Raw genomic sequence first — 19720 nt, 5'->3', positions numbered from 1 at the left:
GGTTTTACAGTCTTGTCTAGTTCTTTCCTTCCTGGGACCTACCTGGAGATGGGTTTGTTTTTTTTCCTTCACCGTACCTTGGGGACTCAGGAAAAAACCACACACTTCCTCGGCCTAATGTTGCACTTTAAATAGGGACAAACCTGGAGCTATGTTACAACAACACGATTCACACACATTTATTTTCTTTACAGAACTGCAGCTCATTGGCTGGCTTGTAGGAAGGAATGCTAACGTTGCAGAAATGCTCAGACAGAAGCATAATTATATGGAGGCGGGGGAGGTCCAAGCCTTTGCAACCTTTCAGGGCTGCCAGGTGAGAGACCTCCAGACGCGCTGCTGGGGTGGATGTGCAGTGTTTCTGCCTTTTATATTTAGCTATGAAAATAGAGTTTTATTCTGCAAAATATATCTTAGTTCATAATCCTTCGAGTCTTTCCACAGCTTTTTATTTAAAGTATCAATCTAATGAAGTAACTGGTGGTTCCAATTCTGAAATATTAGACTAGCAGCGATTCAACTTTTTTGACTTTTAAACTTCTCTTTTAAAATTTTCTCTAAGCATGTAAATCAGTATGAAGGAAAAACATAGGTAATTCATAAAGCTGACATATCATACAAGAAAAACTATGTATCCAGAGACCAAATTCTCATTTTTGTACTGGGTGCATCTCATTGTGGGGATAAAAAAAATTGCATCACACACACCACTAGTGAGAAAAATCGTTCCTTTTATCAACCAAAGAGAGACTTTCTTGGGCATGTATCCTGATTGATAAAATGGTGCTGTCTCATTTTCCATTTTTATGGAGGTGAGGCCTTGTGATTAATCAAAACAATATTTGAAGATCATACGTAGAGAAAATTAAAATAACATTACATTCCTCAGTATTTTTCCCAAAACAAAAAAATGATAATAAAATGAGGAAGAGGATGACTTCAGCCAAAAATTTAGAACATAGTTCATGTCTATGGATGGATGTAAACACTATGAAATGGACAAAACCTCAGCCAGAGAAAGACACATGGGCATGTACAACATTTTTTCAAAGCAAAAATGTGTCTTACCCTATTAATTAAATGATAACAGTGCAGAAATCTAGGTTTATTTTATTAATGCACATAGCTGAGTGAGGCAAAAGGTGCAACAAGGCTGGTTAACTTTCTTAGTTAAAAATGTTCCTGGCTTTTTGTAATAGGCTAATTGGGGCTAATTTTTATTTTTTATTTTTAAGCAACATCATCCAATTTCAAGTATAAAAGTATCAATAGAGGCCAGGATCCAAGTTTGTCCACCAGACGAAATGGTTGCTTTTTGCTTGAAACTGGAAATTACAGTTTTCTATATTATGAACCAGAATTATTTCAGAAAATTCTAGTCCAAGCTTTGAGAATAAAATAAAGTCTATTTAGGTCTTGTCTTGTTATTACACATCTCATGTGTAATTTAATGAAAGGGGAACAAAACAACTGTGAAAGAACAATTAAATGCAATGTTGTATTTATAGATGGTCATATGGACTTGGGAGCAGAAGCTGGGCTGTGCCCGTGACTCTGTGGAAAACAGCAAGATGACAAGAAGAGCTTCTTAATGTAAACAATACTGACTGTGGGCTCATCGGGAAACCTTCCATGACTTTAATTAACTCTGATTTTTTTTGTACTGAAAGTCAATGCTATATTTACGGATGCAATCTGCAGACTGTTAAAATACAAAATGGGGTTCTTCTCACTCTCAACTTAGCAGAAAATTTCTGTGTTCTTTTAAGCCTTTGGGTATTTTTTTTTCAATCCATGTGCTTTATCTTTTTAATAGCAGCGATCCAACTTTATGCAGCACTGAAAATAAGCAGTCCTTTGAATTCTCGCTCAGAGCTAACTGCTGGCAGAACACTTGCATTTTGGTTAAGTTTTAACTTTGGATTCAGATTTTTTAGAAAAAGATGTGATTGTCGATATCATCTTCCTTAGATCAAGGATGGTTATTTTGACCTTGGAGATAATCAAGCTAGGGAAAGACCAAAACATTTATTTCTAAAGCTTGCTAGATTTATTGGGTCACATCACATCTGACTCTATTCCCAGTCCTGTTATCCTTGTGGAAGGTTGGTACATTAGGTGAGGAGTATAAAAAGAAATGTAAAGTGTGTATAGCTATGCTACTTAAAGCATGCAATAAAATTTGGGTAAGCATGCTGGATAAGAGTCAGGAAAAGCCTCTCGCATTTAAGAAAAAGATGCATGAAAACATAGACTTATTTCTGGCAATTGGATTCACTGGCACAACATAAAATAATGGTACTATACTGTATCACATAATGGTGAAACAAGAATATTCTTCTAGGATCAGGTCTTTAAGGAATCCATGTTGAGTGATGAAATCTCCAAATCCCTTAATAAGGTCTCAACTATCAAAAGCCTACTTCAAAAATACATTTATGTTTCAATTCTCTGTTTTCTTCATTAACATAATGAAATATTTCTCTTTCTTTCTGATTTCAACCCCCACCCCTTTCCAGGGCCCAGCCATTCCAATCCTCGTTTTTTGTTTTTTTTAAACCCGCACTCTAACATTTGGCTTTCTGATAAAAGGGAGCCAGCGATTGTCTTCTGCTCATCTTCTTTGATTAAAACCCCTGATGAAGAATAAATGGTGTAACCAATGGTGTCCCTTACCATCAGTACGCATGCTGGACAGCAGGTCACTGTACCCGTCCCTTTGCTTGTTGGCCCCTCTCTAGGCTGCACGAGTGGGGAGCACTTTCTACATGCTTCCTTCACCACAAGATAAACGGAAACACACACATTCAAATCCCAGTGCAATATCAGCTATTCGGGAAGCAAGGCTTCCCCCAAAGATGGTCAGTCTATGTTTCCAGGGTCTCACACTTCATTACGGACGATGAAACCTGAAATAAGAAATGGAAGCTCTGTGAGTCTGCGGTACAGAAGCACAGTCCACATTCAATGAACTGAATATGGTATGGTAATGTTTGTAATGACAGGTGGTTCTGGACATCTCCCACCTGAATTACTGTTATAAACTACTGTCAGAACAGAATACTCTTACACGTTAGGTTGGAAAGTAGAGACAGCCCCCTGTACAAAAGACGCTGGTTATATCATCCAGGATACAGAGCAATCAATACACAAAACATCATTCTCCTTGACGGTCATGTTCTGACCTGAATTGAGCAGAGTGAGATTATTTCATAAAGGATTTGGTTACACTTGGTTTGTAGTTATAAAAGGAAAACATCAACAAATAGTCACTATTTCTTTAGCTTCAGCCTCTCATCAATGAATCCAAATCTACTTTCTACACCTGAATTTCCAAGTGCTTGCCTGGCATTTCCTTCCAAACGTTCTACAGGCAACATACACAATATAAGCATGTGCACAACTATACAAATTATCTTTCCTTATAAAACTGCCTTTGAACTTTCTAACTTGTTACAATGTTCTATCTTTTAAGATATTTTTAGCCTAAAACCTCAGATTTGCAACTCATTTCTCCCCTCCATCCTTCAATATCCCATCAGTCATCAAGTCCTGCCTCAATTGCCCATTTCTGAATGCATTAAAGCCCTCAACACCTTTTGCTGGCACGACTTGAGCAGCATGCTAGCTAGCTAGTGGACTTCACAGCCCTCCACGCGAGTCCCTTGCAATTTTTCGCAGCCTGTGCTTTTGAACATGATGTTCCCTAATATTACGTATGAGCCCCTGCCTTTATTTTCCATCTCTGTTTTCGTATTCAGGACCAAGTTCAAATGCCATTTTCTGCATAAGGCCTTCTCTTGTCTACCTCTTCGGCCTACTTCTGTGACTCCACATTTATGCAACTCTATTCAGCATTTTGTCTTATCTAATCTAACATTCACTTGCCCCAGTAAACCACTCTCCGAATTCATTTCCCTGTCCCAGGCCCATTGATTTGGACACCAGTTCTATGGCCCACACTGTGACTAGCACCACCATCATCATAAACAGTCATTCAATTATTCTTCTTTGTTAATATCATTGTATTGTTCTCTATTCCCTATCAAATAAAATGTACATTTCTTAAGAGTGGTGATTGCGGTCTTTCCTTTGTCTAGAAACCCATGTTTGTAGATAAATCTCCCTAACTACCCCCCACATACCCTAAGTTCCAATCATTTGTCCCCAAATGCTCTCTAGATTTGTGCTGATGCATAAGAACAAGTGAAAGAAGACTGGCCATCAATTTTTACTTGGAGAAGCTGCGTCATGGATGCACAGGGTTTGTTATACAACTTTTGCATGTTTGATTTTCCAAAAGTCACAATAAAAATAAGATATACCAAGTTTTCCAAAACATACGTGACTAATGTAGAAATGTGTCCACTCTGAGTTCAGTTCTTAACTCTACCCCGGCCATAAGCTTGGGCAGGTGTGTGAACACTGATGCTCTACATTTGTTAAACAGACACAATATTACTGTTTCTGTCTCCTGGGTCTGATCATGGAAAGTTCGTTCCCACCTCAGATCCTCTGTCCTCGATCTTCTCTCTAATTTAGTTGATCCCCTTTGGGGGCGGAATGCTTTCCTCTCTCCCAAGAGCACCGATGGATTCCTCTTGTCATTTAAATCACAGAATACCTTTTATTTCCTCAGGAGACCCCTTTCTTGGCCCTCCGAGCTATACCCTCCCTTGCCCCCTCTCACAGCAGCGTTACATTTTCTTCACAATACTGAGCACAATTTGATATTACCTGTTTGTTTCTTTACTTGTTAATGGTTTTTCTTCCTCACTAGAACGTAACCACGTGAGAGTGAGGACGTAAAAGCCAGGACCTTATCGGACTTGTTCTAAATTCTGGCTCATTCTGTGTGCTCAAAAAATATTTGCTGAATTCATCAACAACTGAACCAATATACTATATATATGAACTTAGAAAGTTTTTAATTCTTTCTATAAATAATTCTATATAACTGAAGAATCCAATTATGAGGCCCCTAAAATTAATCACAATTAAGTGTATGCTAATCTATGATAACCCATCCGATAGGACATTCCATCATGCTTTCTAGGAAGTCGACCATAACCTGAAGAAAAATATAAAAATTCTATAAAAATATTTCAAGAGTAATTGAAAACCTCTTAAATCAAACTTTTGATATAAAATGTGAGAGGCAGATAATTGTAATGATAGTTAATATTTACTAATGTTTACTATGTGCCCAGCACAAGTTCAACTGCTACACACATATTACCTACTTTAATCCTGAAAATAATCCTATGAGATAGGTAGGTGCTCCTGTGTCCCCTTTGAACAGATGTGGAAACTGAGGCACAGGGATGCTAAGTCATGTGCCCAAGGCCGAGAGCTGGTAAGTAGAGGTGCCAGGCTCCCCATTTTGTATTCTTAACCTACACTAGACAATGAGATCAAAACATGCCTTCATCCATACTTTCATTCAAAGGATTATTTTGGAGTCCTGTGGGTAGAATGGAATAGAAAAGGTGAGCAAATGAATTTCTACATTTGCCAGTCAGTTTTGATTCATTTTGACCAGAGAAAAGTCCTGTTACACACCCTCAGACTATTTGATTACTACAGTTGTATCAGAAACACCTGCTTTTTGCCACAAAGGGAAATAGGTGAGAATGGGCCTTGCACCAACATTTTTGCAATTACTAGGAAAGCCAGTCCAGTGATGTCCTTGGGTTTGAAATGAGCAGGCTCACTTCCCTCTATGCAGGAAACACAAGCAGTGCCCACACCACGCAGAGGGAACAGGAGCCCTGGAGGCCATGACAGTACAAATACAAGCGTGCTGCCCCTGCAGGATGTTTACACCATGAGGTACCAAACGTCCGTGTTTGTTAGATTCAGATTTTCCAGGAGTTACATACAATCTCATGTATTCAGCAATTATTTTAGCTCTCTCCTACTTTGCTGGGTTTTGCACACCAAACATTCCACAATGTCCTAATATTCATTTGGTCCTGGATTCAAAGGACAAGTTTGGGGAAACACGACATGAGAGGTTTTCTCTTCCCATTGGGAATGTCTGTGGGACGAAGAAGGTAAATTAAAAATTGGGTTGGGTAACAAAGTGGGTCACTGAACCCAAAGAGAATTAGAACCTTTTAAAGCCCAGCATTTTCCTGGAAAGTGTCCTGCTTTTAAATTCCCAAAAACTGCAAGACACTATAAGGTTTTTGGTTTTTTTCTGCAGACACTATTTGCCCATGGATTCCATCAGAGTGAGTTCCACAGTCCGGATAGCTTGGAAGGTCACAAAACATCAGCATACCTTCAAGGGCTAAAAGAGAAAGGTGACCCACCAATAGTGGGAATGCAATAATATGCTGATAGAACCAGGCGTCAGAAATGTACCCTCTCTTCATTTGGACTGCCCATATCAGGTAAAAATAAAACCAAAACCAAATAAGCCTCATATATTTTCTTGCACTTTCCAATCAGAAAAGGACATTTATAATCCTGCTGAAATTAGGCATCTTATCTTCAAATTCAGCTCCAAAATTTTATGGTTAGAGGTACTGAAAATGCAAATTATTCTTAAGTTTGTTACTACTGAGTGGTTTACATTTATTTAGAAAGAGAAGTTCAGTTTTACTTCCAGAGAAGTTTGCCTACCTGACAGAATGACAGTTTTGGCTTTAGGCTTCAAGTTACTGGAGCCATAAATACATTAACTGTGCCCTAAGGATACTTAAGTTTTTCATCTGCTCTTTTTTCCAGAACTTTCCTGAGATTCAAATTTGAAGTTATCTATATTTTCTTCTTCTTGTTAAAAATCACAATGTATTTTTCCTATTTCTATACTGTTGAAAGGGAATACATAGGAGGGAAAGCTATTTTTAAATCATGGAATTCAGAAGAGAATTCTTTTCCATAAAGATGGTTCTTTCATAATTTAATTTTTAAAATTTACTCCTGTAATTTCATTCAGATAGTGTAAAACACAAAATTACTCACAAATGTAAACTATTACTTTCCTATACTTCCCTATTTGATATACACAGAAATCCTGAATAATTCATTTCCTCTTTATTTAAAAGTGTAGGCACATACTCCTACACTTACATTAAACAAATAAGGAAGTTCTCCTAAAACACTGCTCCTTGTTCTACGTGAGAAGCCTGACAGAATTTTATTATGTCGAATGCTGAATCAAGCTTTCAACTCTGGTGGTTAAAGCAGCATTTTGCAAATCTTTAGTTTCTGTCCAGATAGCAAGAAAATGGAGCACCAATGGTACTTTCATACTATTGCAGAAGCAGGCTTCTTATTCCTCTGTGCAGGACTCTAATTTTTGTTTTAGTCACACGTATAGTTCCTACCATGTCACATTTTGATAATACATGGCCCTAGAATGCATTCCAATTCCAGAGAGCTACCTGGAAAATACTGGGAGAAACTGGGAGAACTAGATGAAAGGGTGGATCACTCCCACCCTTACCACTACAGATCAAACATGTCCCAGAATTTATTCCATGATGGAGATTTCCCAGGTGACTTCTTGGTACCCCAATAGCAAGAATATCACAATTAATATTAGTGCCAGTACATGATTCAAGAAAAGCCAGCATGATGAAATTCTCCTTTATAGAAAGAGTAGGGAATAGATCTTTTATTTTTTCTGTTAAATGTTTGTGTTTGACAAGGTAGTAAATTCCTATGTTTCAAAAATTCAAAAGGTTCAAAGGGTGAATAGTGAAAAGAATCCCTCCCATGTCTGCCCCTAGCCACCCAATTCCCCTCTCCAGAGGGAACCAATATTACCTGTTTTTTGCGTCTCTCCCCAGAGATACAGAAGCAAAGGAAGTTATACAAGTAAATGGGAATGGATCCTTCCAGTGTTGACTGATACATCACTGTGTGGGAGATTATCTCTGGATAAAGAGGGACCTAGGCAGAGGGAGCAGGGCTGCTTCAACCGTGTGAACCACCCTAAATCCCCTGGGAGTTAACAGATTGAGGTTTTAAAGGGAAGGCTTACTTAATATAAGAGATAATGTCTGGCGCTAATAAGAAGAGCTAAGAAGTGAGCTGCTCTATTATCTTGGTTGCATTTAAAGAGGCAGATAATGATCCACAGTGTGTTTATTTCCTCCAAGGGTGGCTGGTGCTAAGAGCACCACTATGTTTTACATGAGCAATATTCTAAATGTAAAACATCATCATATTTTTGTATTATTTTGATTAGACACAGCAGTGTTTACTAAAACCTTTTCTTCTTAAAAGAAATACTGAAAACAATTTGAAAATCATAAGCATGATTTTTATTAAGTCTCAGAGCCAAAATATTTCTGTATTGGAATGGAAGTCTAATGATGTAATATAAATCAATGGAAAAATAGCAGTAGACATTTGCTTTACTGCCAAGTTTTTAAGAAAACTTAAGCAAGGCATATTTATCTGGGTGATATGAATATTTAATTTTTCCATATCTGGAAAGACATTTTACAGAGTGTTAATCAATGTGTTTTTTGGAAAACTTTTAAAGCTTACCGTTGATATCAGCTGCTACAGGAAAAAAAGTCTGTAATTTTGTTTTTAAATGAGGCTCATCCCTGTTTGCATGTATTAATATTTACTTAAACAATGAAGGTATCAATAGACTTTACGGAACACAAGAAGCATACTCTGAATTTCTATAGATGAGTAAATACAGAGAAATAGCCAATAGATTTTTTGAAGGTGAGAAAATACCCTATCAGATATAAAAATATGCTACAAACCTATTCTTATTAAGCAGTGTGACAAATGCAAGGACAGACAATAGCTTGTTTGAGCGCAGTAAAGAATCTGAAAACTGACCTATGTGTATATTAAAGGAAGAATCTTACATCAAGAGGGAAACAGGTGGCATTGGGACAATTGACTATTGGTTTAGAACGAAGTAAAATTATTTTACTCTCGTGAATCACACCCACAAATAAATGCTGAATGGATGAAATATCTAAGTGTAAAAAAAAGCATATATATAATTGAAGATAATACTTTCATAATCTTGGCCTTCCTCCACAAAACAAAAAACAATGAAGTAAAAAATAACAAATTTGAATATGCAAACACTTATACAAAAGACCATTAAAAAGTTAAAATGTTAGCAGTAGGTTGGAGTAAAGTATCATGACATGCAGCAAAGGGCCGATATCCATAATATCTGAGTTTTTACTAATCCATATGAAAAGGACAAACAACTCAAAAGAAAATTGGTCAGGGCAAATCAAAAAGAAATGGTCAATAAAGGTATGTAAAGATGCCCAACCTTAGAGAAATAAACTATTAACGTTTATTCTTCAGAATACAGATGCCTCACCACCAACATCACCCCAAATATGATGGAAGTGAGTCGACCAGCCATGCTAGTAAACTGTAGGTCACAGAATGTTATCTTTTAAAATGTAAAAAATATGTATCCAGTGACCTGGCAAATCCACTTATGGGACTACTATAAAAACATTCGTGTGTATGTGCACAAAGATACATTTATAAAGCAAGTCAAGATAGCATCGTCTTACTAATGAAAAACTGAAAATTCCATAAACACCTATCAATAGAATAATTGTTCAGTAACGTATGGTATATTACCTATGAAATGCTATAGAGTCATTTAAATGAATGAGACATACTAATATGGAAAGATTTTCTAGATGTTGTTTTGTGTGTGACTAAGAAGGTGTACATAAATGTATACATGTCACACACACACACACACACACACGTTTGTAAATGCACAGAAAAAATGTCTAGAAGGATCTACACTGACCTTTTACCAGTGGTTACCGGTGAGAATGGGAATGAAGTTGGGTAAAGGAGTGAAGGGAATTTTCACTACTATTTAATAGATTTTTGTACTGTTTGAATGCTTTATTAGACTATATTATTTGTACACTTAAAAATACATATATAAAAAAGATATGAACTTTTCTTCTCCCTGCATCCTATTATTTTTTTACTTGTTCATAGTGTACAACAGAAAAGAACCTCTTTCAGTATAAATGTTTATTTCTCATAAAATGAGGACTTACTTCCATAAAAAGCCATTTTAAAATTTTGATTATTTTTTATTATAATTTAGTCTTCATATACTGCTATCAAGTGAGGTAACCAGACACTACGATTTCTAGGAAAGTTACTCAGAAGTAAAACTACCCTGAATGACAAATCCTGGGTTGGGTGCATTTCAGGGTTCAGGATTCAATGACACAAACACTTGCCATCTTGCTAGTTGCCCGGAGGGCCCAGCCAGCTCGATGTCATCATAAATATCCAGCCACCTTATTATGATCAACTTTACTAGAGAAGTGTGACCACAGGTATCAGATATTAGTATGAACTTTTCCTGACCCCGGAAGTGGAAGAGAAAAAAAGAGTGGACAAATAGGTCCGGCTTGATATGGGCATGTGATGATAGGTCCAAGAAAACATTATGAAGCCTTCAAACAAACACAAATCTATACATTTAGGATGTCTCAAAGTACTACATGCATTTACAAATAAACACGATATAGGAGGAAACAAATAAGAAATATCTCTAGGAGAAATGGTGAGTTTCTTGTGCAGACCAGGTATTATTATTATAGGAGCAATAGGTATGGAGCAATGCAAGCCCCATGCGTTTCAGGGAAGAGATCTGCTATTAAGTCAGGAAGTTAAGCCACTGCTTCTTTTATCATGTGACATGGTCCCCAGTATGGAACACCACCATGAACAGTAACCACTGCTGAAAAGGTAGCATCATGACGTACAGCCTTACAGAAGCTGTTTCCAGCCTAGGGGATCAGTATTTGTTTTCCACAAAGACCTACCATGGTCTTCTTCATGTAATCCTCTGCCCTGGTATGCTTTTTAACAACTCAGTATTTAAAGATTTGCTTGGCCTGCAAATTTCTAGGAACACACCTGTTATAGAAAGGCAAAGCACGTGAACCCGTGAGAAATACACAGAACACCTATGAAGTGTGGGGCTCAGACTACATAATCACTCAGGGCTCTTTTGGTTTATGATGATCTGTGGCACCAGTAAAAATTGGATTCCTATTCTAAGTTATGTCTTTGGAAAATTGAGTTTCTATCTTAAGTTATAACTACTGTGAGCTCAAAGCAGACACATATGTGCCCACATTGGCTCTCACCATCTGTTCTGGGCATAAAACTTCAACTAAGTCTCTTCAAGAGGAGAATAAATGATGCTGGCACTTGTCTTCTGGCCTAGAAAATAAAACCAAGTAAAGAAACCAGAACAGCACCCTTCAGCATGATTCAGTGTTCATTAGATGGTGTTATGGTAAAGTGCATTTTATTAAATTACACTTATTGCGGTGACATTAGTTAATAACTATTATGTAAGTTGTAAGTGTACAATCTGATGATACATCATCTGTATACTGCATTGTGTGCTCACCACCCAAAGTCTAGTCTCATTTCTTCACCATATATGTGACCCCCTTTACCCTCTTTATCCTTCCCCCATCCCATTTCCCCCCGGTAACCACCATACTGTTGTCTGTTCTAAACCGTATTTTTTAAAAAAATTTTAATTGTGGTAAAATACACATAACATAAAATTTACCATCTTAATCACTGACGAGACAAGTAAAAAGTTAATAGGAGTGGGTTTGTGAGCTGGCAGGACGGGACAGGCAAAGAGATAACAGGACTGAGCTACACATTAACCACTTGGCTCTGAATCCCCTGGCTAGCACTACACCTGCAAGCTGACAAGGCTGACAATCACCTTACAGCCGTCATAGGTAGGAATAGAATAGTCTCCAATCGCAACAGCAACTCCCTGCAAGCTGACATCCATCACAGATGAGAACAGGACAGTTCCCAGGAGAAGACAATTATAATGGCAGCACCCCCGCTCCCCACCACAGCAAGCTGACAAGCACCCTACATACATCCTGCATAGAAAAATATAAAACCCCAGCACTCCTTCCCATCGGTGCAGCTGTCTCCATCGTACTCCGCCCTGGCAAACTTCTGCCAGTATCTCTCTTACCACTCTGTCTCCACAGCTGTCCCGATTGGGCTCTGCCCTGGCAAAACTTCCCTTTGCCAGAACTCTCTCTCTCTCTTTTTGATTTTCAATAAATCTTTTCTCATTCTTGTAGAGTCTTGTAAATACTTTTACATTCTGCAAACGACCAGGGGTTAATTCTACGCCAAGACAATCATTTTTAATATGCTAAACTGCATTTTGTGTACCTACCTTGTAAACTGTCGACTCTCTTCATGAACTTCCATTTCTGTGCTTTTAAACTCATTTAGTTCTTTCCTTATTGCTGCCTAAATAGGAAAAATTAGATAAACAGAATTGTTACTTAGGTCACATATTTCCTGGGCATATTCCGCATCAATGAAGCAGACCTTCTTTCAAGAAACGTCTTGGAAAAAGGGGTTCCTAAATTCTATCAGGTAAGGAAAGGTATGATAAATGTAGTATCAGGCTTTACCCAAACTAAAACCAGGATAGATTTCCTTCAAGTATCATTGACTAAGCGGAGAGAGGCCTTTGTTAAACTTATCCTGGGGTCTGATGAGTCACGACCTCTCCCCCACACCACCAATGACCACAAGGATAGTGCAGGTCACGAAATTTTCTGGGAAACGATATCATTTTCCTATTAAAGTTCTGCATTTAACACCACCCATGGCGCTACATAGCTCTGACTAGCTGCCACAGAGCTACTGAGAAGGCATCAGTGATTCATTCTTTAATACTGAAACTAAAGACAATCAGAATAAAAAATACTAGCAAAGCACTTAAAGCCACTCAAAGAAAATATCAAATAGAATGTTATTACTATTCTATTTGCCGAACACATAATTCATGCCATGTAAGTGTTGGGGTTTGAAGAGATGCTTATGTCCATCAGGTTGAAAAGCTGAGATACTCATCAAAATGTTAACATTACTTATCTATTAACAGTAATGGCTGGATCACAGATGGTTTTTGATTTCATCTTTGTGCTTATCTTTATTTCCTAATTTTTCTACAAAGAATAGTTTCCTCATGTAAATTTAAAAATACTAATTAAAACAGCTCCATAATCTCTTTGAAAAATGGACTCTTCAGCCAAAACACAGAATGCCATTACAAACCACAGAGAATTACTTCACTGAGAGACAAGAAAATCTACTTTGTGGAGGGAAAATGATTAATATTACAAAAGTGAAAAGACAGAGGGAAGCCCTGAGGCCTCTCTCTGGCTTTCTCCCATTACTAGCTGTCACTCTGCAATATACAAGCTTTCTCTCAACACCCCTTTCAATGTTATATTTAAATCTTGTTGTCACAGATTGCCTCGTCTCCTCAAATATATTCCTCAGCCCGGGTAGTTTCTATGGGGAGCCTGTGGCTGCAAACTGTGGCAATAATTCTTGCTATTGATTTTTGGAAGAGATGAAGCAAGCAGAGAGATAGATGTTTTGGCCTGAGTCCCCTGTGATAAAACTATACATATTGGCACACAAGTGCGATCCACAGAGAGGATACACGTTGGTTTAGTCACTATAAAAATTGGTAGCTAGAACCAGGAGCTGAAATAGCAAAGATGCTCCATATGAATGGCCCAGTGACATTTATCAAAAAGTCTTCTTTGAAAGGAGGTATTTTAATATGGATTGTGGCAGAGAATCCTGTCTCTATGTTCATTTTAAATTCTCCTCTGAATGAAAGGTTTCAGTAGAGAAAGTGGAAAGTAGTCCACTCAGAGTCAGAAGTCATAGATGCTAGTCTTCACCTATGCCTTCACCAGCAGTGTGACCCTCAGTGAATTACCTGTTTTCCCATCTGGAAAATGGGCATGAAAATTCCTTACAATATTATGAGAATCAATTAAGAGCATATTTGAAAGTGCTTTGTACACTGGACACTGTAAGTATTCAATAAAATGTCATTATTGTGAGGCTTTCAAAAAATGAGTTAAATTTAAGTTTGTGACTGTGACTAACAACTCTTTCATTTTTATTTATAGAGAGTCTACTATGTGCAAGCAGAAAATGTCACTGAAGGAGACTCAAAGACAAATAAGGCAAAGTCCTTATTCTCAACAGTAGGTTGGCTGCCGATCTAAGAGTCTGGCCAAAATCAATGAAAGCATTCTTTGAGAATTAATTGGGATATGGAATCTACAAAAAAAGCACTGTATCGTTTATTTCTGATTGTATGCTACACATCCGTTATATTAGTGACATTTACAATTCACTTAATGACCATGTACATATACATACACTTTTGCCAAGGAGAACCAGTTCAATATTTATGGGCGTATCCTGCATGCTCATCTGCAATGTAACCTTGCCATTCCCTTGTCAAGAGATGGAGTCTATCTTTCCAACCGTGGATCTGGGTGAGTCCTGTGACTGCTTTGAACAACAGAACCCAGCAGAAGTGAGGCTGTGCCAATCCCGAATGCAGCCGTTAACTGGGCTAGCATCTTTTGCTTCCTTCTCCTTGAAGCAAGCTGCCATGTAAAAAATGTGCCTAGCTTCACAGGAAACCACACTCTTGAGAGACCCAGGGTACAAGCAGAGGTGCTGGAGGATGAGGTACCAAGTGGGTACAGAGAGAGGCCAAGGAGCAACAAGTTAGTGAAGAAGCCATTATGGAAATAGATTCTCTAAACCCAGGCACCATCTTACTATGCCATATGGATCAGAAATAAACCGCCAAGCTGAGCCCTTCCCGAATTCCTAACTCACAAAATTGTGAGCAAAATAAGATGGTTGTCTTAAGTCATTAAAGCTTGGGGGTGGTTTGCTACAAAGCAGTTGATAACCCGAACACTATTCCAAGACTTTCATCTTATATATGATAATATGGATATTGAGTGACCTGCTAGATATCAAACGGACATTAAGGGACAAAGATGGGGCTCATGCATAGGCCTTCTTACTTCAAGACCTCCACTCTTTACAGTAAAATGAGCTTCAGAGCCTAAGTCACCCAGATGAATGCCTCAGATCTCCATGTTGTGTGTGCTGGTTTGTAATGAGAGATGATGAGTCGGAGGCAATGAATGGGTTGTGAAATTATTGAACTAGTTGCTTGAAGAAATGTATCAGCCAGATGTAAATATAGGCAATTATAGAAATACAATACTCATTTTAAAAATTAACTGAAGAATGACCACACTTAACATTCCAAAAGTTACTTCCTCTTACTATCTACAGAGAAGGTTTTCTGAGAGTGTTATGAGAAGGAAAAAAAGTAAATAAGACCCTTTATGTTAGTGACAAACATGTACAATCATCTTAACTCTCTCCTTTATAAAGAAGACCAGATTTTAGGCCTAATAACTCTTCACGTAACTGTAAATGGGACTGATTTTGTTGAAAGATGTGGGATAGAAAGGTAGGTTGATGTAGAGGGATTGGAGCCCTAGTGCATTGGGTTGGAACAAAGGGAAGTAACAGAGCCGAAACTAGGTATTTCTAAGATTGAAACAAAACAAGCACCCAGGAGGTAGCACTGAAACCAAATATGTAGTATTTTTTGGTACCATGAGAATTATAGAGAGGGAAAAGGAAACAAAAATGACTGAAAGTAAGTTTAAAATTGACTAGTGATGAGTGGTGATGGAAAGTCTGCTTAATCCCTGCCACTCAGCTCAGGGGTTACCCTGGCCAGACGGAACAGGTGATTTGTTTAAAATATGGGCGTTGCTGCCTTCTCAAATAACATGAACTGTGAAGGTAAGATTAATTAGAATTTCCATCATTTTGATGTCATTGTTTATTTTTTTGATAAAAATGTGATGGAGAACAGAAGAGATCCTTGACTACTCCAGCTCAACGGCATAGGTAGGTAAGTGTACTCTCCTGCTGCCAGGGCAACCATGAAGAGGCCAAAGAATATCTTCATACAGAATTAAAACCTCAGTCTTTTCTGGGACCTGTGTAGACAGGTGTTCCTGGGAGGATAATATGTTCTATTCATCTTTATGGCCACTGTGACTAAGATAATACTTAATGTATTGTAAGAGTTTTAATAAATGATTACTGAGTAACCTGTTGGACAACTCCAAGTAGCATCTCAAAATTCTGGATTCTCTTTCACTGGATAATTTTAGACTGGATTGCAAACTTCAATGAATAGTGAGAATGTCACCAATGGACAACAAAGTTTAGATTATCAAGCCTGACCATGAGTGTCATACTGGTAAGAGCTACCATTTACTGATGAGCTGGAACTTGACAGATAATCCACCTTATTCTCAAGATACATATAATCGGCTCTACTTTATTAGTGTGGAAACTCAGGTTAAATGACTTGGCCAATATCAAATAACTACCCAGTGGCCAAGTCTGGAGTGAAACCCACATGTAACTACTCCAAAGCCTATCTTCCCCTCTCTATCATGGAGCTTCCATAGCCTGCCCTAGAGAGATGGCAGTGTGAGTCTCAGTCTTCAGGCCAAGTTGATGGCCTTCTCTAAATCCACCTGTCAACATAGGGCTCTTTCTCTACTTCAGCACAGATATAGATATAGGGCATCTATATCTTATTGTATGTATATCTGTTTCTAAAATTGAAAACTGTATTTTAAAGGTTAATTAAGCTCAATCAAATTCACAATGAACAAGACATTTTTACCACCACGTCTCTTTCCCAATTTGGGCAGTTTAACAAGACTATCAGATCTGTGAGGTTCCTCACAGCACCCAGCACCGTGTTTTCATAGAATGGGCACTGATTGGCTATTGACTTATTGGCTACTGATTCTTTTCTCTATGATTGAAGTTCAAAAGACTTTTTAAAAGGCAACATGGTATCTTAGTGGGGCTAAGAAAATACTACTAAGCAGAGGTGGAAATATTTACTTTCAATAGTTTTTTTGGGGGGATATATAGTTCAAAAGTTAAAAAAATAAAACTTTTTATTTTTTTATACATGAAAACTAAATTGCAGATTTTTATACCAATTAACTTAATAAAATACATTACAAAGTTTGAATATGATCAGTATAAATTACAAAATGCTTTATTTTAAGGTAAAAAGAAACAGAAACCCAGAATACTTCTTATAATAAGTAGCATATGTTATTTTAATTCCAAAATAAAATATACATTAAGACCATTAATAGTTTTAGTATCTATGGGCAACGAGTAATATTTCATTATACTCATCTTTTAACATCTAGAGGAAACTATTTTTTCACTGTTAGGGAGAAAACAATATTTTTAGAAAGTATTAAAAATACCATGCATTGATATGCATTACAATTCTTATTTTCCTTCTGTATTCTTGAATATTCTGATTTTCACTGACTATTCCGTGTCACTTGTGTATGTACAATTATACATTAACAGCATTTTAAATTGCTGCATTTTTTTCTATTTTCTATCTTAAAAAGTACACGTTTTTTTCAACCTATAAGAAATTATTCTTATTTTTCGTCAAAGGAAAAAAAATACCACAAAACCAATCCAGTTCTAAAAATGCTGTTCTTTAGACCTTAAAAAGTCTCAGGAGAAAGGAGACAATGTCGGAGGGAGAGAACAAGACTCATATTTGAGTAGGAAAGACGCTGTCTGTGCTCTGGGGCTCAGGTTTGACCTGTAGGGAAGATGACGAAAATCGTATGCCTTTCAAGTACTTGTGAATAGACACTAAGCCTGCAGAAGAAAATCTGACCACACACAGCTCCTCTGTAGCCTAGAAATCCAGCACAAGAATCTATTTTTGTTTCCACATAAAATTCAAAATTCAAAAGAAAAATCCTCTCTGTTATAGCTAGAGATGGACAAGCTTTACCTGCCAACAACAGACAAGAGTCAGGAAGGACTAAGTCTAGGGTAGGGAAAATTTAGTTTCCATCTGAGGGTGGTTTAGACTCTCACTGCTTGCATACTTTGTACCTGCTGTGATTTTTACTCATTTACCTGGCCACCCCACCTACCTTTCTGAAGTTCAACATTTGAGTAACAAGAGAGCTGAGAATGGTGGGTGTGGCAAATTGTATTTTCCAAAGATGGCAGCAATAATACCTCTAGCTCACACGTTCTTCTAAAACATAATCTTGCCATACACCATCAAGAAGTAGAAAATAATTCACCTCCCCTGATTGTGGGCTGACCTTATGACCTGCCTGTAACTAACAGAATGTGGTAGAAGTGAGGTTCGGCGCCTTCTCTGGCTGGTCAAAAAAAGCCATGCATCTCTTACTGGCTCTCTTGGGGCACTTGTCTGGAGAAAGCCAGCCACCATGTAAGAAGTCTGATAACTCGGACGCCACTGTGCTGAAGAGGTCACATATAGGTGCTTTGGTGGCTAGCCCAAGCTAAGTCCAGACTCTGAGCCACCTTCACCAAGACACCAGTCATGTGAAGTCATCTCAGACACGCCAGAGCAACCAATTTGTCAGCTGAGTAACACTGAGCGACCTCCATCAACATCATGAAGAGCAGAAGAATCGCCTTGCTGTCCCTGACTAAATCCCCAACCTACAAAATCAGTAAGACATAACAAAATAGTTGTTGTTTTCAGCCACTAGTTTTGGAATGGTTCACTGCACAGAAATGGTGACTGGAGTAGGGTAAATGAGGAGTCACTAAGTGAAAGGCGTGTGACTAAAAGTCTACTTACAACTAAAAGGAAGGGAAGAAGGAAGAAAACTGGCATAAAGGTGTATACTATTTGGTTGGTGCAAAAGTAATTGCGGTTTAAAAGTTTAAAAAAAAAAATTGCAAAAACCGCAATTACTTTTGCACCAACCTAACACTACTTGCAAAATGGTACACCAGGTGCCCTGAGTAGTCCTTTTATTGAAAAATAACGAAAATGCTGAACTTAACATTTAACAATCATCTTAAATGTACTGATCAGCTGGTAAAAAGAGAAAAAATACTTTGACAAAAAGAAAAACAAATGAAGATGAAGCCCAGAGAAATAAGATAAGCAGAGCAATGAAACTGGCTTTGACCTGGAGGGCATTTGTTGTGTTAACCTGTTGACTTCAAGCAGTCATTTTCATAGCCTGGTGAGATACTGAACACCAGGGACAAAACACGTCCAAGGTGGGAAGTCTAATGAATGATCCTCCTGCCGTAACGTGGGGCTCACACGTTATCCTGAGGTATATCCTCACTGTAAGGGTGAAATAGAATTTCTGACTCCCGAAGTGTAGAAAAAAAAAATGCATGTTGGGTGAAGGTGAGAGGATGAAATTTACCCTGAGAATTTGAATCCATAAGTCAGCCCTCAAATGGGTTTATACCCTGAGTCAAAGTGCTAAGGTGGTTTAAAATAACTCATCTTGATAATCTAGTTTTAAAATAGTATCAGATAAAGCAGGCTTTACAATCAAAAGCATTTCCTGAAATGGAGTCTCATAATAAAGGTTTCATCAGGAACATGTAATTATTCTAAACGTTTATACATCTATTGACACAACCTCAGAATATATGAATCAAAATTATAAGAAGGAAAAAAAACCCATAAATGTAGTGGGTGATTTAAAATATCTCTCTTGGTACCTGACAGATCAAGCAACAGACAAAAAAAAAAAAAAAAAAAAAAAAAAAAAAACCAACCAAACAAATAACAACAAAAATCCCCCCAAAACAAACCTCCTGCGCACAAAAAAAAAAACAAAACCCAATAAACGAGTAAGGATACAGAAATCTGAGTGAGACTTACAAGTTTGATCTTTCAGCATATGTAGAATACCATACCCCAAAACTGTACAACACACATTGTTTTCAA

The 19720-nt window shown here is 37.6% G+C and overlaps 1 protein-coding gene across 6 annotated transcripts in view; it reads right to left on the bottom strand.

Annotated features, from left to right (window-relative positions):
• Nucleotides 1-713: 713 nt before the first annotated feature.
• The window catches only part of PHACTR2 (phosphatase and actin regulator 2), a 230057-nt gene continuing 211050 nt past the window's right edge, over nucleotides 714-19720 (bottom strand). For all 6 annotated transcript variants that reach the window (XM_033097869.1, XM_033097894.1, XM_033097904.1 and 3 more), the window contains 2 exons: nucleotides 12221-12297; nucleotides 714-2909 (listed from right to left, as the gene is read on the bottom strand). In XM_033097869.1, the coding sequence (XP_032953760.1) occupies nucleotides 2894-2909; nucleotides 12221-12297 (93 nt within the window). In that variant the 3' untranslated portion in view covers nucleotides 714-2893. The remainder of the gene's footprint in view (nucleotides 2910-12220; nucleotides 12298-19720) is intronic.

This window comes from Rhinolophus ferrumequinum, chromosome 3 (assembly GCF_004115265.2).
Source record: "Rhinolophus ferrumequinum isolate MPI-CBG mRhiFer1 chromosome 3, mRhiFer1_v1.p, whole genome shotgun sequence".
In the NCBI taxonomy this organism is placed as follows: Eukaryota; Metazoa; Chordata; class Mammalia; order Chiroptera; family Rhinolophidae; genus Rhinolophus; species Rhinolophus ferrumequinum.
This window is presented reverse-complemented; position numbering and strand designations above follow the sequence as displayed.